General features: G+C 39.2%; 1 protein-coding gene across 1 annotated transcript in view; it reads right to left on the bottom strand.

The window, feature by feature from the left end:
• The window catches only part of cep192 (centrosomal protein 192), a 161,757-nt gene that overhangs the window by 70,080 nt on the left and 65,923 nt on the right, over positions 1-25,754 (bottom strand). Inside the window, exons 26-34 of the mRNA XM_041189313.1 lie at positions 23,496-23,644; positions 21,978-23,205; positions 20,092-20,179; positions 18,348-18,462; positions 13,984-14,890; positions 9,653-9,801; positions 5,149-5,379; positions 2,828-2,953; positions 995-1,132 (exon numbers count right to left, since the gene is read on the bottom strand). Coding sequence (XP_041045247.1) covers positions 995-1,132; positions 2,828-2,953; positions 5,149-5,379; positions 9,653-9,801; positions 13,984-14,890; positions 18,348-18,462; positions 20,092-20,179; positions 21,978-23,205; positions 23,496-23,644 — 3,131 coding nt within the window. The remainder of the gene's footprint in view (positions 1-994; positions 1,133-2,827; positions 2,954-5,148; positions 5,380-9,652; positions 9,802-13,983; positions 14,891-18,347; positions 18,463-20,091; positions 20,180-21,977; positions 23,206-23,495; positions 23,645-25,754) is intronic.

Raw genomic sequence — 25,754 nt, forward strand, 5'->3', positions numbered from 1 at the left:
GGGAGAATGTAGTTGGGAGTTAGGTTAATTAAGAATTTTAGGATTAGTTATAGCATTAAGTAACTGTAATCTTGTGTATGTGCTTGAAATATTTTGTTAATAAAAGTTTTGATTTAATTTTTAAAATCTCTAAAGGCCTTAGTGGACTTATTACTTCTGAATTCAGTGCATAATAAATACTCAATAAATACAAATTGCAAAACAGTTGTGATGGCGTGGCCAAGTTTCCATCGTGGATTTGGTCCACCTGGCACACATTGCCTGCCACATCATAACATCCTTGACTTGGAAGTGACTAGCCTAAACTTCGCATTTACCCACAGTATCACAGCCTTGCTTGGTGGTTCATAATTTATAGGTTTTCTCATACCAATAGATACAACAGTACTCAGTGAGGTGGTCAACTCGGAGCATCCTAAAACGGCTCTAAAAACATGTCTTCAACCAAAGAGCTGATCAACAGCTAGATGATACTGGGAAACCATGATGAGAATGCAGAGTACACAACAGTTATCATAAGTTCAAATTCCTTGAGTTCTACATTAGCACTCAGGCCAATCCAAACTCATGGCCAATGTCGTTTTTGGAGGTCACTCTGTAATGCTTGTGAATACTCTTAAGCAATGACCAAAGAAATTCACGCAAAAGGAGATCCGATCTTCAGTGCCACACAATAAGTTTTTTTCTAGTTTAAGATAGATCGTGTAGAATAAAACACTCTGCTAAGCTTGCCTACAGGACACTGAAAAGCAAAATTTTAACAACAGCATTAAATCTTCCCAAAATTGATTTTTCCAAGCCACTGAACAAGTTAGAAAGTTTGAAATCCACTTGATTTCTCACACTGACATATTATTCAGCCTTCCAAAATGTACAAATCATCCTATGACAGAAATAAATATCCAAGCAGAAAAAACACTTTTACTCTTTTGAAAGGAGATCGAAACTGAATATTGAAGAACACATTGAGCTGAGGCTCAGAATTTCTCATTACCTCTCCATCATAGCTGGCTCGCATCACATGATTCATGACTGATGGGGCCACCAATGGCGAGATTCTCTCAGCCTGCGGTGCATTTTCGGTTAACGTGTCAGATTTGGAGAATGTAAAACATCTCCATGCAGCAGCGTTCTATATAACACAAAAATGTATTTAGAATTATTGGAAACCGACACAAGATGGCTAAAGCAAATTAAGTTCCCGTTGAGGAAAGGTTGTCTGTATATCTAGAGAGCAGTGGATGGTGTACTGGGTTAGCATACTGCTCACGGCAGAAGACTCAATGTTTTTCAAGATTTTAAGTAACAAGTTATCTTGAAATGCGTTTCAGGTCATAGTTTAATAAGTATGGTACACTGAAGAAATTGATTGGTCCATGTCAAAATACCTTTGCTGATACAGTACTTTCTTTGTTGATACTTGTTATGCAACAGAACAACCCCTCAATAACATTGCAATGCGATGTCAGGTGCCATAGCTATTGAAGTTATAAATGAGGGGAATCCACAGGCTCAGCTCCAGATTCACATCAAGCTACATCCATTTTCTCAGGATGCAGTGTTCAAAGCCAATCATCATCTCATTTCATTTTTTAATTTCTTTCTTTAAATTTAATTTTCACTAGTTGAAGCTGAATTGTACTCTGAGCAAAGAGCTGACAGAGCCAGAATCAGTCAGCTCCAGATCTCAGTACAGACTTGGTCCAAACATAAACAAAAGAGCTGAATTCCAGAGATAAGGCAAAAGTGACTGCCCTTGACATCAACGTAGTATTTGACCAAGTGTCGCAACAAACAGCTATGGTAAAATCAATCCCAATGGAAAATTGGTGGGTGGGGTGTGTGTGTGTGTGTGTGTGTGTGTGTGTGTGTGTGTGTGTGTGTGTGTGTGTGTGTGTGTGTGTGTGTGTAAGTCTCCACTAGCTGGCTATTGGAGGCTCCAATCATTGCAGCCTGAGGACATGGGTGCAAGGGTTAGCTTATTATGACCCTCCCTCCAACATAAGGTTAGAAGTGGGGATGTTTGACAACTCCTCAGGTGCCAACAAGAGTCTGAAGGAATACTCGCCACTTGTCTGATAAGCACAGCTCTAACAATACTCAAGAAGCTTGACATCATCCAGGACAAAATAGTGTGCTTGATTGGCATCTCATCCACTTTGAACATTCAATCCTTCCACCATTAGTACAACGTGACAGCAGTGTGTACAATCTACAAGATGCACTGTAAAACTCGCCATGGTTTCTTCAACATTACCTCCAAACCCTGCAACCTTTACCGTCTTGAAGGACAAGGGCATCAGGCACTTGGGAACACCATTATCTCCAAGATAAAGGCTCTGAAGAGTCATATGGACTCGAAACTTTAACTCTGTCTTTCTCTCCACAGGTGCTGTCAGGCCTGCTGAGTTTTTCCAGCATTTTTTGTTTTTGTTACCATTACCTCCAAGTTTCTCTTCAAGTCACACACCATCCTGACTTGGAAATACATCACTGTTCCTTTCTCATCACTGGATCAAAATACTGAGCCTCCTTGTCAGCACTGTGGGTGAACATACACCATAGACTGCAGTGACTCACTGCCACCTTATGAACAATTAGAAATGGGCAATAAATACTGGCCTTGCCAGCTGCACCCACATTCTGTGAATGAATAAAAACAATTTAAACAAAAGCGTGTGTGTATTTATGGTATTGTCAAGTCAACTGTCTGGCATCAGGACAAGGAGGCTAAGTCTTAATACAAAGGGCAAAGATTGCATTATAACTGACCAAGAATACATTAATTTGTTCAATTAGTCACTTTTTAGAGAAATAAAAATCTTACTGCACTGATGACAAGCCTAATGGGAACAGTGGCGCGAGTCCTATTAATCAATTTGAGAGAGAGCACTTTATCACCACCAGGCACCATGTCACCAAAATCCAAGCTTTTGCTTTTCCCGGCCAAAACCTGGAAACAGATAGAAAGAAGAGTTTAAGAAACAGATGCAGGACTACACCACACAGCATGCCCAGCAGGCTCATGGTTGATCGTCGGCTTAAATTCCAATTTCCCCCCTGCTCTCCATACCCTGGATTCTCTGAGACACAAACCTCTGAGGTACAGAAATTCCAAAGATTCACAACCCTTGGCATGAAGAAATTTCTCTTCATCTCAGTCCTAAATGAACGCTTCCTTATCCTGAGACTGTGTCCCCAGTTCTTGATTCCCCAACCAGAGGAAACCACCACTCAGTGTACACCCTGTAAAGCCCCATCAGAATCTTGAATATCTCAATGAGATCATCTCATTCCCCTGAACTCCAAGGAGTATAGGCCCAATTTACTCAGCCTATCATAGGGGAATCCTCTCAACCCAGGGGCTAATCTAGTGAACCTTCACTGTATTGTCTCCATGCAAGTATATCCTTCCTTAAGTATGGAGATCAAATGGCTCACAGAATTCTAGATGTGGTCTCACCAAAGCCCTGTACAATTGTAGCAAGCCTTATTTATTCTTATACTCCAATCTCCTTGCAATTCAGACCATAATACCATTTGCCTTCTTAATTGTTGCTGTACCTGCATGTTAACTTTGTGTTTCTATGAGAACACCCTAGTCTCTACCATTTAAAATTTTCACGCATTTCGAAAAAAATTCTGCTTTTCTATTCTTATGACTAAAATGAATAACCTCACACTTCTCCACATTACAAGCCGTCTGGCACCTTGTTACCCACTTACTTGACCAGTCAATATCTCTTTGCACCCTCTGCATTGCCTGCATTTCTACCTAGCTTTGTATTGTCAACAAACTGAGGTACATTATTCTTGGGTCTCTTCGACTAAGTCTAGGGCTGTGGCCCTTTCATTATTCCTTGTGGCACTCCACTAGTTACGGCCTGAAAATGTCCCATTTGTACCTGCTCTGTTTTCTGTTTGTTGAGCAATCCTCTGTTCATGCTAATTATATTACCCCAACTCTGAGTCTTATCTTGCCTATTAACATTGTTTGGCACATTATCAAATGACTTTTGGAAATCCAAGTATGCTATGCTCTAAGTGCATTGTTAAGACTTCCTTAATAATGGATTCCAGCATTGTCCTGACAACTGATGCCAGGTTAACTGGCCTGTAGTTGGCAGATTTCTTTCTCCCTCCTTTCTTGAATAGCAGCGTTGCATTGCTAGCTTTCAATTTGCTAGGACTGTTCTAAAATGTAGGGAATTTTGGAAAATCATAACCAACACATCCACTACTTCTGCAGCTCTTCTTGGACTCTCGGATGTTATCCATCAAGTCCTGAGGATTTGTTGGATTTTAGTCCCTTAAGTTTTTCCAGTATGTTTTCCTCTGCTGATATTTATTACTTTAAGTTCCTTATTATCCTCTAGGTCTGGTATGTAATTTGTGTCTTCTAGTGTGAAAACAGAATATTTATTTGAATTCTCTTCTCCCATTTAAAAGAAATCACATGTTTGAAACGTAACAAGATGGCTGTCATCTCCTAGGGACCCATTTAAAATTTAAATCAGTGAGGTTTTCACTTGCGGGCTTCACTACTTGACACTTTTACAACACACTGCTGTCCATCTGGTACACAATGCTTTGAGCAGAAGAAATTGAAATATATGTTCGCATTGACTAAATAGATACACATTTTATATATAATAAAGAATACCAAAAGAAAACAGATTTATAGAATAACAGACAGAGCAGTGGAAATCACTCCACAAAGATACTATGACAACAAACCCAAGCATATTATTATTGTAACTGAAGTTACACTTGATTGCTGTCAGTGAATCAGTGGTTCTCAATTACAAGGCATTAAAAATTTTTTTGTTGCTATAAGAATGGTGAATCCTTGTCATGAGCAATGTCAAGGAAGATCCATAGTACTAGTAAAGAAGTTATGAAACAATTAAACAGTCATGCATCGCTGGTATCTTCTTTCCCCTCAAGTCAGACTTTCTGAAAGGCTCTTCAGACAGTCAAAAATAACTCAATGTGCAAAATAAAGGTGGTCAGCTTTTTAATCATAGGATTAAGTGTAGCAAGTAGTGGTTGAAACATAAAATTGTATGAATTTAACAACACATGATCAATAAAGATCTAGAGGCGCATATATACTATACATAAATTACATATTAAACAGTTCTCTACCTCAATCAATGGGTCTTCTGCCACAGCTGTAATAATCACCCTTACAGCAAGTGCTTCTGCTCTAGCAATTGTATTGGCATCTGCTGAGACTGGACATGAGGAGACACACATTACACATTGAAAAATCCCAGAGTGACGTGGAAGGAACATCAATTTTAAATCTTCAGTAACATGAGGGCCAATGATGGTTTTGTTCTTGAATATCCAACACTGGTGAGCAAAAGTATCCATCTGGAAGGTAAAAATGAGTGAAAATGTACTATGAATTGAATAAGTCATTGTAGTTTGGCTGGATCGTCACTTATTATAACCTTGAAATTACAGCTTCATTGAATTTTGTGGCACAGAAGATGTCCATTTAACCAAGAAACTTGCTCTGACTCTCTGGAAAAGGGATCGACTTCCATAATCTTTTAACTCTTTTGAATGTCAAACTTGTATTGAGTGCCTTGAAAAATAATCATGAATTCTGTTTCCATCATCATTTCTGATTAGGATATTCCACATTCTAACATCTGCGTAAATAAAAAATCTCCTAACCCCTCCCTTTACCAATCTTCACTCTGACATTTCTATCCATTTTCTTTTTAACCTGCTCCGCATTAATGGAGTCCCAGTTTACTTAGCTTTTCTTCACAAGTAAAACCTCTCATTTCTTGCATCATGTTAGCAAATTTCTTAACCTTCTCAAAGGTCTCTTTAAACTAGGGTGCATGAAACTGGATATAATATTCTAACTGCAGCCTAACCCATGAGTTATATTTATTTAGCATTATTCCTTTGCTTTTGCACTCTGTACTTCTATTTATAAAAATTAAAACACCATGAGCCTTTTTACAGCCTGATTATGCTTATATGTTTGAAAGTGGGACGATAATTAACCTAAATGTCTCTCCTCTTATAGCTTAAACATTTGGGGAAATTTCCTGTCATTTCTTTTCTCCTATAATGTATCATCACACATTGTTCCAAATTCATCTGTCGTAACAAGTCAATCAGCCCATGTATGTCTTCTTGAAGTCACCTGCAGTGCCAACACATAAGCATAACCTTATTTTCACTTTGCTTGCAAATTTTGTACCTTGTTTAAGGCAGCCAAGTGGATCTGAACATTCCAGTACAAAATGGATTGAAAACTCCCAAATCAGGCTCTACCTACAGCCACTTTACAATTGCTAACATTTACCTACAGTACCTATAAGTGGCATCACAATTAGCATTATTAAATGACTGTCACAGCAATGTTAGGTGTGCAGCCCATCAACTGTTTTGGCTGACAGTTAGCATGCAGTACCACTAAAAAGACACTGGGTGGCAATGTATAAACGAGCAAGCAGCGCTCACTGTATTTTAATTTGTGAATGAAAGGCGTTTCTTGAATGGAAAATCGGATCAACAAAAGTCTAAAAGTAACTTTTCTTGAAAAAATACCTGAAGGCAGAACTTACTTTTGCCTGAAATTAAAATCAGTATTAGATATCTATAAAATCAGTTTTTCAGAATTAACTTAAGCACTTCAAGACATGTGAGTACTGTGGCGCACTCCTTTTCCAGGCTCAGGTCCTAGTGACCACGCCTCATAAAAAGAGGTATGCATCATTACAAAGTTTATAACGTCTTCCATATACTGTAGCTCTTTTAGAGCTGACAGATTTAGGCCAACTAATCTGGTCAAGCAGAGTCAGAATGGCTCTACAAAGGGGAAATCATGCCTGACAAATTTATTAGCTTCGAGGTGGTAACAAGCAGGATAGATAAAGGGGAACAAGTAGATGTAATATATTTGGATTTCCAAAAGGCATTCGATAAGGTACTGCACATAAGGCTACTTAATAAGATACAGCTACTTAACAGCCCACGGTGTTGGCGGCAGTTTATTAGCATGGATAGAGGGTTGGCTAACTAATAGAAAACAGAGAATTGGGATAAGGGGGGCATTTTCAGGATCGCAACCTGTAACTATTGGAGTGCCACAGGGATCGGTGCTGGGGCCACAATTATTTACAATATGTATTAATGACTTGGATGAAGAAAAGAATGTACTATCGCCAAGTTTGCGGATGACACAAAAATAGGTGGGAAGGCAAGTGGGGAGGGTGATACAAAGAATCTATAGAGGGATTATAGGCAGGTTAAGTGATTGGGCAAAATCTTGACAGATAGAATATAATGTGGGAAAATGTGAGATTATGAACTTTGGCAGGAAGAATAGAGGAGCTGAATATTATTTAAATGGAGAAAGACTGCAGAAAGCTGCAGCACAGGTGGATGTGGGAGTCCTTGTGCATGAATCCCAAAAAGCTAGCATACAAGTTCAATAGGAAGGCAAATGGAATGTTGGCCTTTATTTCAAAGGGAATGGAGTATAAAAATAGGGAAGTCTTGCTAAAGCTATACAAGGCTGTACAAACTATACTAGTTAGACCACACCTAGAATATTGTGAACAATTTTGGCCCCCTTATCTAAGGAAAGTTGTACTGGCATTGGAGGTAATCCAGAGAAGTTTCACGAAATTGATCCCGGGTATGGAGGGATTTTCTTATGAGGAGAGGTTGAGTATAAAAGAATGAGAGGCAGCCTTATTGAAACATAAGATTCTTAGGGGGCTTGACAGGGTTGATGCTGAGAGGTTGTTTCCCCTTGTGGGAGAGTCGAGGACCAGAGGGCATAATCTCAGAGTGAGGGATCACCTATTTAAAACAGAGATGAGGAGGAGTTTCTTCTCTCAGAGGCTGGTTAATCTGTGGAATTCTTTACCACAGAGGGCTGTAGAAGCTGGGTTGTTAAATATATTCAAGGCTGAGATAGACAGATTTTTAATCAGTAAGGTCATGGGGAAAAGGCAGGAAAATGGAGTTGAGGATCATCAGATCAGCCATGATCTCACTGAATGGTGGAGCAGACTCGATGGGCCGAATAGCCTGCTTCAGCTCCTACATCTTATGGTCTTTTCTCCACCCTGGTCCTCTTGGATTCTTTTGGATGATCCCAACTAGCCTTTTTCAAAGTTCGATGATCAACACACAAAAAAAAAATGTCTGATATGCAGTATTCCACATATTCCATGAATCCTTATCTCATAGACATTTGTAGCAGAGGTACAATGAACCCACCAGGACAACCCGAAGCCTTTGTTGCTCCAATGAGCCTTCAGGAATGGAACTAAATATCCAGTAACCTCATCCTCGCTACTCCAACCAAGTAGTGCAAAGACAAACTGACCAACTACTGAGTGGCATTATTGGGACAATTCATAACCCCCCTCCTTCACCGCTAGATTTCTGCCTAATGCCCAGTTGAAATATTACTATATCTTCTATTTCCAATTGGTCCCGATTTTCTGTGTGAGAGATATTAGAAGAATGAGCACAACCATAATGGTTCTAATTTTGTCTAGAAGAATGCAGTCAGCCATTGCAGAGAAAAAAAAATTGTTTTTATTTCCAATTAAACAAAATTTTGTTTGATCTTTAAGTTACCAACTTTGATATAAATAATCATTTGGGTCTAACGACTGTGATTCCTGTACATCATCCAAAGTAGCTCTATTCCTTCACATAGATCCTAATCCAGAGATCTGCCAGGACTGGCTAAGAATGCCAAGGAAAGGCACCTAGAATGTGGAGTAGTGGAAAAACGACTACACTTTGAGAGAATGGTCCCTCTATAAAGCAAAGATGCTCTGGATGGAGTAATGGTGTTGTAGATGGCAGAAAATTTATGCAGATAGCTCAGAGGCTGGCAAGGTGAAAAGTGGGAGCAGGGTAGAGGGAGGGGGAAATGGGGCAGAGGCATGATCATGGTCCTGTCCACCATTAAAGGAGAATCCCAGTCGGTGAAAATCTATATTTCAAACTCTGGTTCAGAAGTTGTAAATGCTAAAGAGACAAAAACTGGAAGAAATGACAAGAAATCAGGTGGGGCAAGGGGAAGAAAGCATAGTTTTCAGGCGAGAAAAAAATTGAGTTGTTTGAAGAATTTTTTTTTTTTTGAAAAGCAGCAGACTGGTAGGGCACTATTCAGCTGAGCAATTTGTTTACACCGTGTGGCAAGAGTTTAATTCAGATGTAGCAAACACAGACTATTAAAAGTTAGGTTCTCAGTCCAAATTGTCTAACGCTAACACAAACATCATAGCTTTCAGTTACTAGAGTTTGCCAGTATGGCTAATCTTAACATAGCTACCTAACAGCATTGTGCATGTACCTCCACAGTGAGGGTGACAGTGGTTCAAGAAGGCAGTTCATCACCACCCTACCAAGGGCCACTAGGGATGGGCAATAAAGGATCACATACCATGAATGAATCAAATCAAAACCAGTATCCAGAAGCAGATTTAAAGCCAACATTTAAGACCGGGAATGATTGAAAGTTGGCCAAAAATAGAAAAAGGATATCCCCTCAGATACTGTAAGATGCAAATTTGAACAATTCTTGGGCTTTATTTATCGTTATCCTGCTGGAAGCCTATTTGATGAGAAAATATGTTAAAATTATACAAACCTTCTCTCCATTTAGTGTAACATTAACAACTCCAATAGAGACTTGCATCCACCGTTCAGTTGGATTGAACATGCTGAGTGATGTTTGCGATGCTATTCCAACACAACATGAGTTTGGAAACTTCAATTCCTCCGGGACCAGCACATGGCCTAACACAGTAGAATTTTTTTGGGAAAAAGAACGCTGAGTTAAGAAGAAAAAAAATTGCACCAAAGTCTATCAGTTTGCAAAATTATTAAACCACACCATTCTTTTAGGGCTTAAAATATGATATAACAGTGATTCAGTCATCAAATTGCTTCCACACCTCTGCCAATATCTCTATTTTCACCTGAAGATTAAAGATGAAAACTAACAGTATATTTGGAGCTCTGATTGAACAATGCATCCTTGGGACATTTACCATTATTTATTTCCCCTCCTCCTCACTCTAACTCACTACAAAAATAATGCTTCTAATCAATCCAGTCAAATTATTGGCTGCATTGCTGCGCCAGTAGATCATACATTCAGCTCTGGTTTCTCATAAGTTATTTCGGTAAAGATTCACTGCTGAATTCCCTTACTGCTGAAGACTATAATGTTACCAATCTTCCACAACCGGAACTAAGTACAAAGCTTTCTTGGATTACTACTTGACAGTTGTTCCAATGCCCCTTGGTTATATTTACAGGTGGGTTTGACTAACTCTGGGGGAACATGCACTGAAGAATGGTTGATACCATCTGGCACTGAAGTTGCTTGAGCAATAATTTCCCTGGTGATGCCACACCTGAAATCTGAGCCCTTGAGAGAATTCTTCAATCACAATTCTTTGAATGAAGAAATATCTCTTCATCTCAGTCCTAAGTAATTGAACCTTAATCATGAGGCCGTGCCCCTGTTCTTGAGTCACCAGCCAGGAGGAAACAACCTCAGTCCTGTCAAGCCCCTTCAGAATTTTAATAATTCAACGAGATTACCTCTCATCCTTCTAAACTCGAGAATATAAATCCAATTTACTTGGCCTCGCATAGGGCCACCCTCTCATCTCAGGGACCAATCTTGTGAATCTTCGCTGTACTACCTTAAAGGCAAGTACATCCTTCCTCATCCAAAACAGAGCACAGAATTCTAGGTGTGGTCTCAGTATAGAATTACAATGGTTACAACAACGAATGAGGCCATTTGGACTGGCGAGTCCATGCCAGCTCTCTGGCTTTCAGCCAAGTTGCTCTTGCACTCTCCAGCCTTCACCCCCCCCCAATAGCCCTGCAAGTTATTTCTCTTCAGGTGCTTATCCAATTACAGTCTGAAAGCCACAAGTGAATCTGCCTCCATCACACACCCAGGCAGTGTCTTTCATTACTTGTTGTATAAAAACATTTTTTCCTCCTGTCCCCTCTTGTTCTTTTGCCAATCACTTTAAATGGGTGTCCTCTGTTTCTCGATCCTTCCACCAATGGGAATAGTTTACCCTCAACTACTCTGTTTAGGTCCCTCACGATTTTGAATACCTCTATCAAGTCTCCTCTCAACTTTCTCTTGTCTAAGGAGAACAGCCCCAGCTTCTCCAATCTAGCCATGTTAATGAAGTTCCTCATCCCTGGAACCATTCTCCTAAATCTTTACTGCACCCTTTCCAATGTCTATGTATCCTTGCTAAAGAGTGGTGTCCAGAATTGGACAAAATATTGCTGTTGAGGCTGAACCAACCAGTATTCTATCAAGGTTCATCAGAACATCCTTGCTTTTGTACTCTATTTGTAAATCCCAAGATCCCAAATGGTTTCTGATTTCTCAACCTGTGCTGTCACCTCGAACGTGCAGATATACGCCAGGCCCCATTGCTCCTACACCCCCTTAGAATTGTACCCTTTTATCTTAAATTGATTTTTCTCGTCCATCCTACCAAAATGCATCACTTTACACTTCTCTACATTAAATTTCATCTGCTACATGTCTGCCCATTCCACCAACCTGTTTATGTCCTCGAAGTCTAGCACTATCCTCACAGATCACAATGCTTCAAAGTTTTGAAATTGCACCCTTCACACCCACATTATGTCATTAATACAGATTCTGAAAACCAACGGTGTCTCCTGGGGAGCCCCACTATACATCTTCCGAAAAAGAACCATTCACCACTACTGTTTCCTGTAACTCATTTCCATGCTGCCACTGTCTTGTTTATTCCATAGGCATCAACTTTGCTGACAAACCAGTTATAATACTTTAATTAGGTGCGTTTTGGAAGTCCATATAAACACCACCAACTGCATTACCCTCATCAACCCTCTGTTACTCAAATAGTTAACCACATTAGCCTTCAACAAATCCGTGGTGACTTTCCTTAATTAATCCACATTTGTCCAAGTGACTAGTTTTTTTCTGGATATTGTTTTTAAAAGCTTTTCCACCACCAAGGATAAACTGTGTGGCCTGTAGTTGCTGAATTTAACTTTGCACCCTTTTTTGAACAAGGGTATATTATTTGGAATTCTCCAGTCGTCTGGCACCTTCCCTGTATCCATGGATTGGATGGTTATAACCATTGCCTCTGCAATTTCCACCCTTACTTGCCTCAGCATCCTACACAATTGTAGTGCATGTCCAAAGACATCTCTCTCTCCCTAACAGGGTCAAGTTTGTCTTGGTTTTTAGGCTTACCATGTTTGTGCCGTCATTCCTTCCTAATACATTTTGTGAATCAGTCAAATTTATAAAATCACACTATATAGAAACAATGAAGGTGAGAATATCACTGCATTTTGTAAAGTGCTTAGAGCTCTTGTGTGCTTTTTACTTTCAGCCTATACACCTGGTTAGTCGCAATGTGAAAAATGGAGCCAAGTGCATAAATCCTTAGATAAAAGCAAAATGCTGTGGATGCTGGAAATCTGAAACAAAAACAAAAATTGCTGGAAAAACTCAGGTCTGACAGCATCTGTGGAAAGACAGAGTTAACGTTTTGAGTCCGTATCGCTCTTCTTCAGAACGGAAGAGTCATACAGACTCGAAACGTTAACTCTGCCTTTCTCTCCACAGATGCTGTCAGACCCTGCTGAGTTTTTCTAGCAATTTTTGTTTTTAATGCACAAGTCTTTCCCTGTCAATACACAGTATCTCCACAGGCAAGTCCTCAGCTGTGCCTCCTCATGGTAACACATGGAAACTGGGTACCTTGTGGCTCCAAACTAAAGCTTCTGAGAAACCCAAAGGAGATATGGTCCCCAGGCATGCAGCCTGTAGGCCCAGTGGTGTGTGGATATGCCCTGGTGCTCATGAACCAAACTCCCAGCTAGGGGAAAATAGCCCAACTGGAGAGGTAAAGACTAAGGTAGTAAACCCTGACAAAAAGTTGACAGTACAGCCCAAAAGCAGGTGTAGACCTGACTCAGTCATCTTTCAGGCAATTCTTGCATCCAAGCTGGGGTCAAATGTAGTGCTCTGCATCATTTCGGACCCAACAGGGGGGTCAAAAGGAGGGACCTTGACGTTTGGACAGCCCAGGGTCTCTATAAATTTTGCCCAGACTTATGCCCTGGAGAAGACGCTCCAGTTTCGCTGAACAGAGATAACTAAGGTGCAAACTAACATTTCACAAACAGAAAACCTCCATCGTATGTTGGTGCAGACATGCTGAACTAAATATACTTTGCAATCCAGGTAATGTATTTCATAAATCATGCCATATGACTGAAGCCCAGCTTGGGAAACTCTACCAAATGCAATATTAAATTGTCAACTTTAGCTATTGAATGTTGTTCATTTATTTTTTCTGTTTCATTTGCTTTTTATATGGCTATCTAGAGAGCAGATTATAGTTCTGTGTGTTACTTCAAAAAAGCTGGATTAGAAAAGATTCATCTAATATTTTAATCTACCCAGTAACACCACCACCTTGGGCTTCTGGAAAACTTCAAAATGAAAACAAAATCTGCATTATCCACACTTGGATATAAACATACTTGACAATCTGTCTCGTACAATCTACACCTGTAGAGCTGGGGATACTAACTCCAGTTTGGCAGCAAGTCAGGGGTGAGCCAAGAAGTTTAGTCGCAGAAAAATGAACTTACGTAATATTGTGGATCTTGTGTGGTGCAAAACCATGTGTGGTTCATTGTTTTAGGTGCAATGAAGTGATATGACATTTTCCTGTTGACACATAATTCCCCAGAGTAAAAGTCCTATGGCAAGTCAAAGTATGAATGAGGCTATACTTCTATAGTGTATCAAAGGGGTAATGAAGCCTGGTGCTTTTTCTGTTTTGCTTTTTGAAAAAAATATCAGCACATCTAGTTATAACAGCAACTTCAGCTCCAGAAAGATACCAGAAAAATACGTACCAACATCTCTCAATTGATGTCCACCTGACCACTGATCAATCATGCCAATTCTAGAAGGTTGGTAGCTAATAGACTGCGAGTCCAAAGGTATGGTGTGTGCACTGTAGAATTGAGCTGGGTCTAACATCCTTGCCCCCAATTTAGGATCAAGGTGAGTCCCAAATGCTTGAATATTTCCAATGAGCAAATTAGCACCAGGCAAACCAGTTGCAAGATTATGCATATTAGAAGACAAAGTGTTGCCCAAGTGGCATGAGGTCAAAGGCACATTTAGACAATTGGAAGTGGAGGTCAGAGTTCCCAGATACTGCTGGGCCAGTGGAGTTGTTAATAATGAATGTCCAGTAAGTAATGTCGGGCCTGCCGTGGGCCCATCTGAAGAAGCTCCTTGAGGTTTAAAGCTTGAAATGGGCATATATCTGCAATTAGTATTTAATGGTGGGAGAACACCTAACCCACTAGTAGTTGTGTAGGATCCTTGAATGTTGTCTCTACAATGTATTCTGTTCATCTTGTCCTGCCAAGATGCATGAACATGATCAGCTTTTTGTATTGTAGATGATTCTTCATACGCCATTGGCTTGCCTGATGCTGCAGGAGGAAAAGCATCCAATTGCTGATTACTTGATTGTAGTATTTTTGCTTCCTCAGACTGTGGAGAAGATATGTCAGCTATTTGTGAATGACATCCATCTTCAGCTTTATCCACAGAACTTTTGCATTCGTGGCTTTGCTGTTTATCACAACCCGATTGTCTTGGCTGTGAGCGAGGATTGCAAGAATCATCTGTATGTTCCTCCAACGAGCTTGAAATTGTCAATTCACTTGGATTAACTAGAGTTTGATCTGGCGTTGGAGTGGGACTTGATCGAATAATTGTAGTGCTTAGCTCGATGGTTTTGTCATTCTGTGGAAGAAAATTATACTTTTAGGAACAGAATACACTGTAGGTTGGTTTGCTAAAGGTATTGGCAGACCATAGTTATTTAACAATTATGGGCTGTATTTATATGCAAATACAGTATAAACATGAAACCAGAAAGTTGCTGGCTCCTGAACACTACATACAATCTACTCTCTTATGGGTTCCATACATTTTTTTGGTCTTCTGGTTTTTGTAAAGCTTCTGATTTATTTTCCCCAGTCTTAAAACTTTCATTCACTGAACTCCGACCAAACTGTACAACTCAGCTGTGGTGTGACATCAGTCAATTATTTCTAACCTAAAGGTCTTCCAAATATATATGAATTCAGAATACATTGTCACAGATTTATTTATTTTTTTTAAATATCATAATGTTTCCAGTATGACCTTTCAGAAACTCAGGCTGTAATATTGTAAACCGACAGATAGCACCCAATTTAAAATATGTAGAACAGTTTTCACGAAGTATATTGCATAGAATTTACAGAACCAAAAATAGGCAATTTGATCCAACAGATCGGTGTCCATTTTTATGCTCCATCTAAGTATCCTCCCATCCCATCAACATATCTTTAATTCCTTTCCCACCCATGTATCGATCTAGCTTCCCCTGAAAGACAATGTTATTTCCTTTACCGTTCCTTTTGGTAGCAAGTTCCACATTCTAATCACACTATGGGTGAAGTTTCTACCACATTCTTTATCGTGTTTATTGGTGACTACCTATATACTTATCGCCCCTAGTTTTGGTTTCCTCCACAAATGGAAACATTTTTTCTGTCTATCCTATTGAACCGCTTTCTAATTTTAAAAACCTGGTATATTCTGGAGTTACAAAATCTGCTAAACAAAAGAAAGGAGGGAGAACCATATTGTTTGAGACGTCCACTTCTCAGTCACCATTTTCAGTGGTGATATTGGCCATAAAAGTTAATCTGTAACTGACATCAAGAGCTTGTACACCAAATGAACTCTGAGAAACTTCTGAAACTGACTGAAAGGGCAAGAGGAGCGAAAAGAGATTTGAAGTTTGAATAAATTAAGTAGGGAGAAAACAAGTAAATAGAAAATATAAGAGCATGCAGCAAGATTAAAGGATAATGAATGATCTGGAACAGAAAGCAATGGATCAATACTTTCATCTGCATTCCTCTTGCACTAATTACATCTACTGTTGAGACTATTAACAATCCAAATTCACTGCCTTTGCCATTTGCTCAGAGACTGGAGCAACTGGCATTAAAGGCAGATCCAACAACTCAGGACCATACCAGAGAGAACCTATAAATTTAGTTTGTATGTAAATAATTGCTTGGTGGTGTTGATCTATGGTCAGAGTAAACAATTCACATCTTTCATCCTTTCTGTATTCTATTCAGATTTAGTGAAGGAACGTAGGTAACACAAGAAGAAATAATTGGCCAAAATCTAAAAGATTCAAGTTAATGGTAGTAAGAGATATGCATTAGTCTTTTATTTAAGTGGATAAGTAAAGGTCCAAGACACCAAGTCAATGGCCTCTCCTCATTCAGTGATTCAATACAACCTTGGACCACTACCTCTAAATGTGGCGGCAAATTATCACAGTCTGAGTGGCAAAAAGCATATATAGTTTCTTTTAAAACCTAAAGCACGTTTTTGACATGTTACCCTTCCCAATGCCATTTTTAAAAAAAAACAGACCACATGATTTATTGGGGGTGGGAGGTGGGGGTTAAACCTGATGTTGTTATGGGACCACAAATTATACCACATAACCTTGCTTTTAAGCTATGCTTTATTGCTCAATAAGAGGACATAAGAACACCCTTCCAAAAAAAATCCTATTAATGCTTCCTTGTACTCTAATTCAAGTTCAGTTTGTTCTAATCCAGCAAGATTAATACATATGCCCAACTGAGAATAAATGCTTTCACTGGACAGTATAGTGCTAGAAAATTGAGACGATTAATAATCTATGGCCAGCAGTTGGGTTAAGAGGAAATATAGGAACAGGAGTAGACCTTCAGCCTGTTACCCCAGTTCGTTAGATCATGGTTGACCTGTATCTTAACACCATCTACCAGTCTTGATACCCTGACCCTTAATATCCTTGATTAACAAAAACTAAAATTGGTTTTGAAATTTTCAATTGACTCTAGCCCAAACAGCTTTTGGGGGAAAAAGAATTCCAGGTTTCCTCTACAGTGCATGAAGTAGCACTTTCTGACATTCAGGTTTTCTTACTGAAATGCACTTTGACTATTAGCATTCCGTGATCAAAACCATCAGTTGATTTTCAATCATTTATGGGTAATTTGGCAACATCCCTGAATTCGAGCAACTTGCAAATCATCCACACTCAATTACACAAACTACAAACCATTTTCGGCCTTACCAGTTGTACCCATGATTTTATTTGCAAGGAAGGTAGATGCCTTTAAAATTTTATGTGTACACACAAAAACAATATTTTTTTTCATTCATTCACAGGATGTGGGCTTCACTGGCTGGGCCAGCATTTATTGCCCATCCCTAGTTGCCCTTGAGAAGAGAATAAAGAAATTTCAAATGTTGGAAATAAAACTGAACAGAAAATGCTGTTGGTACATGGCATGAATATTAGCTTCTGTAACGAAAAATAAGTAGAAATCCTTCAGAGATCAAAAGTTAAAATGCTGCTGCCTAACTGAAATGTTGATCTGTTTTACTTTTCTGATGCCACCTTGCTTGCTGTATGTTTCTGCTTTGGTAGCAGAAATTATTTTTTTGCTAAGTGCTTCCTACATTTGTTTCTTCGAGCAAGTGGTTATAATTGAAAATTTGTGCAATGATCAGAAATTGTGATCTGGAAATCTTTTGAAATGTCTTTCACAGCAGGCAGTGCAATAACCCAACACTGAGGAGTGCCACTTCATTTACCTATTTACTTTCAGCTTTAAGATGTCCTCTCCACCCTGCCTCAGGTCTTCTGCTGAAACCCTCATTCATGCCTTTGTTGCTTCTAGATGCAATTATTCCAATGCTTACCTGGCCAGTCTTCCACTTTGCACCCCAGGTAAACTTGTGCTCACCCAAAACTGTTGCCCATATCCGCTCATCCATCACCCTGTATTCCCTAACCTGCTTCTGGTCAGGCAATGCCTTGATTTTATAACTCCCAATGATTTTCAAATCCCTCCATGGCCTTGTCCCTCCCTATCTTGTAACCCCATCCTTCCCAAAGTTTACCAAAATATGTATGCACCTCTAATTCTGACCACTGGTGATTGTGCCTTCAGCTGCTTGGGTCCTACCTTCTGGAGTTCCTTTCCTAAACCTCTCTTAACACTTCCTTATGTGGCTTAGTGTTAAATATTGTTTGATAGCGTTCCTATGAAATACTTTGGGACATTTTAATATGTTAAAATTGCTTATATAAATCTAAGTTGCTATTTCAGGTTTCACAGCATTCTCCTACCTTAGCATTCGCTGGACCATCAATGGCTGTGCTGTTTTGCAGTGTTGTGTCAACACCAGAGATATAGCTCAGTCTGCTAAGGTTTGGGTTGGAGTATGTCAATGAGAAAGAACTGCTGGAAAAGGGAAAATGTACTTTAAGGAATAGAAAATCAGCCCTGCAATTAACACATTAAGATAATAAACCATCAATGTAAGACAATGATAGTTTTGTTTGCCCTCTTTTTCTGCCGGTCCCAAGTTCCCCAGTTCCTTGGATACTGGTAGATCTCCAGTACTCACTGGAGTTCATGACAAAGAATGTCAGTAGCCTATTTACCAAAGGGCACTGTAACTTGCCCAGATGCTCATCCTTGGACAAACTGCAGACTTTCCAGCAGTCAACTGCAGCACTCCATCTGCTGGTCTAGATGAGATCTGCTAATGCAAAGATCAAAAATTGAAGGAGGGTCACTGCTCTGTATGGCTTTATTCTACACCAGGCAGTGTCTCCAGGCTGAAACAGGCACAAAATTTACTATTAGATTAATCTCTCGGGGCAATACAGTAACTGGTAAATGATTTTACTCAAGATTAAACCCATTCACAGGCTCGATTCTAACTACTTTGAAAATATGTTTATAGGGATTCTGTTGTTAATAGTTTTTCAAGCAGTACAACCCTAGTCAAAAATACGATTATTTTTAAGATTATGGCACACCTTTCTGCTCAGCCTGGATGGGTTTTGAAAAATAGGCAAAATTTATCGCGATCCATGATAACCACCATCCAAGAGCCAGGCAGGCTATTTTTCTGTTACTTTATTCAATTTCTCCCCTCCTTTCTCATAGGTTATGTTTCTACAGAAGTTGGCCAAGTTTCAGTACCTTGCCATGTGTCTAATTTTCATGTTTGAAGCAACACAGTACACAAGCAAACTATTCAACTGTTGGGGAAGGAGGAGGAAAGAAAGAATCACATCTAAGCTAGATCCCATCCTCATCCAAGGATGAAAGTCCTACATTTCTCAACATGGACCTCTGGATAGCAAACAAGCAAAAAGTATGGCTGATTTTCTCTGCTCCCAAATCTAGAAGCACCAGGCCCCGACTGGCACCCTAGCCTGGATCACCTAACTGAAAACAGAATCTGGGATCTTGCTGTTACAAATGTACGGTTCAGCTTTATGAAGTGTTGAATTTATTAACTCAACCAGAGGAGTGGTCTTCATATTTTGAAGTGGCTCTTTGAAAATCAGAGGTTATCTAAAGAAATATCGTTAAAAGGAAAAAATGGCAGGGTAGTCCTCATCCCATTTCCTCTCTGAAGTTTTAAAAATACTATAAAATTATTCAACAATTATCTCCATACATTGCCATTACAGACATCAAATGCACAGGCCAGTATCTCTCCTCTGTGCTAGACCATTCATGACAGCACTAATTTGGAACTAATCTGGGATGCTTATTGCCCTTTTTTAAAGGAAGCTTCAGACTAGCTGGGCAGCCAATTCATAGATGGCCACCCCAGAGTTCTTACTCATGGTTGGATAGTAGGACTTTGTAAATTGGTTTTGAACGACAGATTTCAGCAAAGTGTTCCAAGTGCTCACTTTGCAAAAAACATGCTAATATTCTACTGAATAAGGCGCTTAAGTAATTAGAAATGTTTCAAGCTTCTGGTCTGAGTAACCTGCCACTTTGTGGATGCACCCAAAACAATATTCATAAAATTGAACAGGGACGCACGAAAGAAAACCTCTTTACCTTGTGGCAGTTTGTAAATCTGTTACTTGGCTTGGTGAAGAATGAGTCAATGGCCTCAAGTTTACCTGATCTGCCACAGAACAATGATCTATAATGAAAGAAAATTATGTATTTCAGTTAAAAATTATGTATTTACTACCCATTAAGATCATTGTATTTTAATTTCAGTATGAAACAGCACCAACGCACAATGCCAGAGCTGCATGAGATTAACGTATTCTGATCACAGTTTATAATTCATGCTTCACTTTATCCTACAAATTTAGAAGCAATGAAGTTATTGGCAAATATAATGCTTCTTCTATGTTACAACAGAAGTTGCTCCTTGCGATTTCTTTATATAATTCACAAGGCTGCTATTTTCTATCCCAAAATATTTTATATAACTATCCAATGCAATTCAGGTCTGATCAATGGGTTACATTACATATAAAGTATGTTACTTTGAAAGTCAGTACAGTCAACTCCTGCCGTTTGGGGGTGGGGGAGCTCCGTTCCCACGATCTCTCGAAAGGTGAAATCGCAAATGACAAACAGTTTATTATGGGACTGAATTGGATATGTTCCAGCCATCCCCAAATTTCACATGTTTATATTGGAGTCAATTAAAACTATTTTTTAAAATTAAATTGATGACAATTTTGCTGAATTGTGTCAACACAAGAAAACAATTTAAAGCTTTTCTATTACAGAATACAGTACATACCTGTAGTGCAATTTACAAATCACAGTATTGTACACGTGCACATGGAGACTGCACATAGTGAAGGGATATTTGTACTGCACGCTTTCTTCAAGGAAAAGAGGACAAATGTTTTTTTTATGGTTTCTGAAGAATTTTATGAAGTTCTTAATTAACCTTTCAGGACCATGTGCAGAAACTTTAAATCTTTTGCTAGTGTAAGTGCTGTTTAATTTTTTAGTATAAAAAAAGCTTGGTGGGCAGGGGAGCAGCAACACTTTGAGTACAATGTTTGTAAGTGTGCAGTGGCACCAGTACTTTAAGAGGGTCCCAAAACATGGGGTTTGCCACACATTACACAGGTGTGTGCTGTTTAAATATCACTTGGGGCATCTGGATTGTTACACTTTTAATTGTGGATGAGCAAAGTTTCGGGGGTGGGGGGGCAACCACAATTGGATACACAGATAATGCGGGTAAACATAACCCTGATGGAGGGGGGCGCGAACGGCAGAAGTTGACTATGTATTTTTTGGCTAAAATTACATGCAATGTCAAAAGTACTGAACCACTAAAAATTATCTACATTTGTTGTGCATCACCACACACACTTGATCTGTTAAAAATGATGTTCAAGTGATTCCATTATCAACTTATATTAATATCGCACATAATGTCTCAAGGCACTTCACAGGAGCGTTATAAAACAAAATATGACACCAAGCCACATAGGAGATATTAGGTCAGATGACCAAACGTTTGGTCAAAGAGGTAGCTTTTAAGGGGCTTAGGGCCTAGGCAACTCGAGGAGTGGCTGTCAGTGGTGGATAATTAAAGTTGGGGATTCACAAGAGACCAGAATTAGATCTTGGAGGGTTGTGGGGCTGGAGGAGGGTACATGGATAGGGAGGATCGAAGCTATGAAGAGTTTTGGGGGAAAAGAAATGGATGAGAATTTTAAAACCACGACATTGCTTGGTCAGAGGCCAATATAGGTCAGCAAGCACAAGGATGATAGGGGAATGGAACTTTCAGCAAGTTAAGGCACAGGCAGAGTATTGGATGATCTCAAGTTTACACATAACTGCAATGGATGGTTCTAAGAAGGTAACCCTAGAAAATTTGACATTTTATTATTTTTTAAATTACAATAGCCAATATCATTTTAATGCAATGGGTACTTCATTATTTAATGACTGCTCACCAGTTTCATTGTTTTTTGGTGCAGTTGGGTCATGATTTGATTGTTCAAAGCTGACTCTCACTTGGTCATGGGGATCTGAGCTTTCTGGTTCATCTCTTCCCACTTGTGGCTTTGAAATTATGTGTATTGCTTTGTCATCTTCACATATTGTATCGCTCTTTGATTTTCTAAATCTTTGCTCAATAGTATGCATTTTTGGACAATGCAAACTGGAATTATTCATTGCCACACCTTGAACAGCAGTGGGTTGTGAAGAAACAGTGACCTTCATGTTTTTCTGTTCTGTCTTAAATATTCTGTCATCAGATAATGTTTCTGAAGACCCTTCCTCAACATCTTTTTGCAATATCTCTGTTCCACTTTCATTCTTTGTTTTACAAAGAGTTTTATCCAAGTTTGGTTCATTATCCACCAGACAAACATTCTGTGTAGAAGAAACAGTTAAAAAAGATTCACCATGTTTCTCCACTGATTTAACAGTGCCAGTTAACTTTGGCACATCAGTGAGTGTACTTCCAACTGACGTACCTTGGTTATCAAAAAATTCTTCTTTTGTCATTAATTTGACATCGATAACTTGACTTCCACCATGTTTGGGGCCAGGAAATTTGCTCTTCTCAAGTACAAAAGTTTTTGTGTGATCATTCTGACTATGTGATCTGCTCTTACCCTCAACTAATTTGACTGACAGACAAGTTTCATCTGACTGAGTTACATTTCGTGTTTCAATAGCATTAAATTGGCCCAACTCTTCTTTTGAATATATTGTTTCCTTATGTTCCTGCTTGCTGGTTCTACTTGAGATAGATTGCTCTGAAAATGAACTTGACGTGCTGTGAGGATTTCTGGAATTTTCAGATGAAACAACAGAATCTAAACTGTAAGCAGAAACAGATTCTGATAATGGTTTAAATTCAGATTTCAGGACTTCACTTTCACTGGTCTCAGGTCTTTCACAATTCTTCTCCACAAGAACACACAAATCCTTCATGTTGCTTTCCTGGTCGTGCAGCTGCACACTTGGTTTGCTGCTAGTTGTTGCGTGCTCAATTTTCTTCCTGTTCTTATTAGAAAGCTCCAAAATCATTGTAGCTAGCTGAGCAGGGTCAGCACTCACTGACGCATCAGCTATAGCAGAAGCAATTGCACTTATGCTCAAGAAGGAATCTGTGCCATTGACTAATTTAGGTTCTTCAGCTTTCGCATGTGAACTCAAAAGTTTCATACTCTAAGAAGAAGGGAAAAGTTTTTAGCCATATGCTTATTATTTGAAGTACAATTTAAAGCAAATATCCAAATGATGTTTTGAATGCAAGCCATTATTCAACAAGTCAATGATTAAAATTTTTCAGAGTTTAAAACATAACATACATTTAAACATGGCAGTGGCTCAAGACGGTGGTTCATCACCATCCTCAAGGGAAATTAGGAATGGGCAAGAAAAATGCTGGCCTAGCCAGCAACAGTCATGTCCCATGAAATAATAAAAAAAATTAAAGAACAAAATGGCACACTGACCCCACATTCATTCATGTGAATATCTGAATTTGATTCCTTGGTTTGAAATTTGTCATTTTCAGTCAGCTTATTAATTAGAAACGTAGTTGAAAATTCTGTAGGAATTTCTTGGTCCATTTTCTTCAGGTCAGCTGCATAAAAACAAACTCCTGGATATTTCATAATGTAATATTAATGAAAAATGAGACAGAATGAACAAACAGCAACAAATACAAGTTCTGTGAATAGAACAGTGCTTTTCCTCTAAAACAATACCACTGGTGATAGAAGATTTCACCATGGCAATATGATATTACCCATATAAATTAGCCAAGTGAATTATGCAAGTTTTAAACAGAATTTACAATGACAATAAGCATCAACTTGAAGTAGTTATAAGTTAAGTTTACACAAAACAAGAAATGTAATCTTGCAGGCACCTTAATCATTTAGTAAAGCACAGATTTTGAAGCCTCTAAGATAACGAAACAAAATTCTCAGTACAAGAGAACAGGCCATTCAAAAGGATTGCTTTAAAGGAGGACCAGGGACATAAGTACCATGTTACAAAAACAATGCTAGGAGGTACTTTGATTTACAAAGATCACTGGAATAAGTTGCTACCATAACATATGTTGATTCAATGCAAGCATTCAAAAGGGAACTGGATGAATTTTTTAGTGCCTCAAATCTATATACTGAAGGCAGGTGGGTCATCAGGTCTCCTGGGAGCTTGGGTTGGAGAGGAATTTCTAAACAATTGTTTATGCAAACCTGTATTTGGTTCTTCTGGCAGCTAACCAGTTAAAAAATTATTGAATTTTACAGGATGCAAGGAGGTTAATCTTCCCATTACTCCTGCACTGGTACACTAAAGATTATCCAGGGGTATTTGATCCCCAATGCTCTCCAGGCAACTAAGTATGGAAATTTTTTTTAAAAATGCTGACTTGCTAGTGTTCCCCATACCACAAGAGCTAAGTTAAAACTTTCAATCTCATATCTTGCCTTCTTTCTTTCAGAGGAACAGGAATAGGCCTTATAGCTCCTTAAGCCTGTTGGGCCATTCAGTTGCTCATGGCTGATCTATCATACCCACTGTAGCTCCATAATACTTAATATCCTTGACACACCAAGAAAAAAAACTTTTGAAATTTTCAGCTGATGTAGCCTCAACAGCCTTTTGGAGGAGAGAATTTTAGATTTACACTGCCCTTTACATTTAGAAGTACTTCCTACTTAACGCCCAACTTTAATTTTAAAGTTTTGTGCCCCTTGCTTGATTCCCCCAACCCATTCGATTCAAGGAAATAGTATCTCCTTATCTGTCCCATCATAATAAGGTCACTTAAATAATATTCAAGGGACTTCAAGCCTAGCCAAAGCAACCTGTCTTCATAATTTAACTTTAAGATCCAATGTAATTCTGGTGTATCTGAACTCCAAGGCCAATAGTTGCATGCAATGCTGGGGTCTAACCAGGACACTGTACAGCTGTACAATAATTTGCATCCATGGTATTTCAACCCCCTTGAGATAAAGGCAAACATTCCACTGGCCATTTAAAAAAAAAATACTGCATATCGGTCTGAATAACCAGATGCCACTTTATTCCGATGGAGTATCCGGGGTGGGGGGAATGGGATAAGAAAGGGTTTTTGTTCATGGGATGTGTACATTGCTTGCAAGGCTAGAAAGTACTACACATCCCCAATTGCCCTCGAGGTGGTGATGGTAAGCCGCCTTTTTGAATCTCTGAAATGTTGCTGTGCAGGCATACTCAGTATCATAAAAGGAGATTGCTCCTGGGTTTTGGCCCAGCAAATAAGGCATTATATTTGTGTATGACAAACAAATCTAATGATCACCTCTCATCCTATGAATTGCACCTTAGTAACAGAATCTTAGTGTAGGTAAGGAATGAAACCGGATAGATCACCCAGCATCGACCTAGGCACCGGAAACAACAATTGCAGCCCTGTCAACCCTGCAAAGTCCTTACTAACATCCAGGGGCTAGTGCTGAAATTGGGAGAGCAGTCTCACAGACTGGTCAAGCAACAGCCTGACATAGTCATCCTCACAGAATCATACCTTACCGATAATGTCCCAAGCACCACCATCACCATCCCTGGGTATGTCCTGACCCACCAGGAGGACAGGCCCAGCAGAGATGGTGGGCACAGTGGTATACAGTTGGGAGGGAGTTGCCCTGGTAGTCCTCAATATCAACTCTGGACCCCATGAAGTTTCAGGTCAAACAAGGGCTAGGAAACCACCT

This window comes from Carcharodon carcharias, chromosome 6, assembly GCF_017639515.1.
Source record: "Carcharodon carcharias isolate sCarCar2 chromosome 6, sCarCar2.pri, whole genome shotgun sequence".
NCBI classification, from domain to species: domain Eukaryota; kingdom Metazoa; phylum Chordata; class Chondrichthyes; order Lamniformes; family Lamnidae; genus Carcharodon; species Carcharodon carcharias.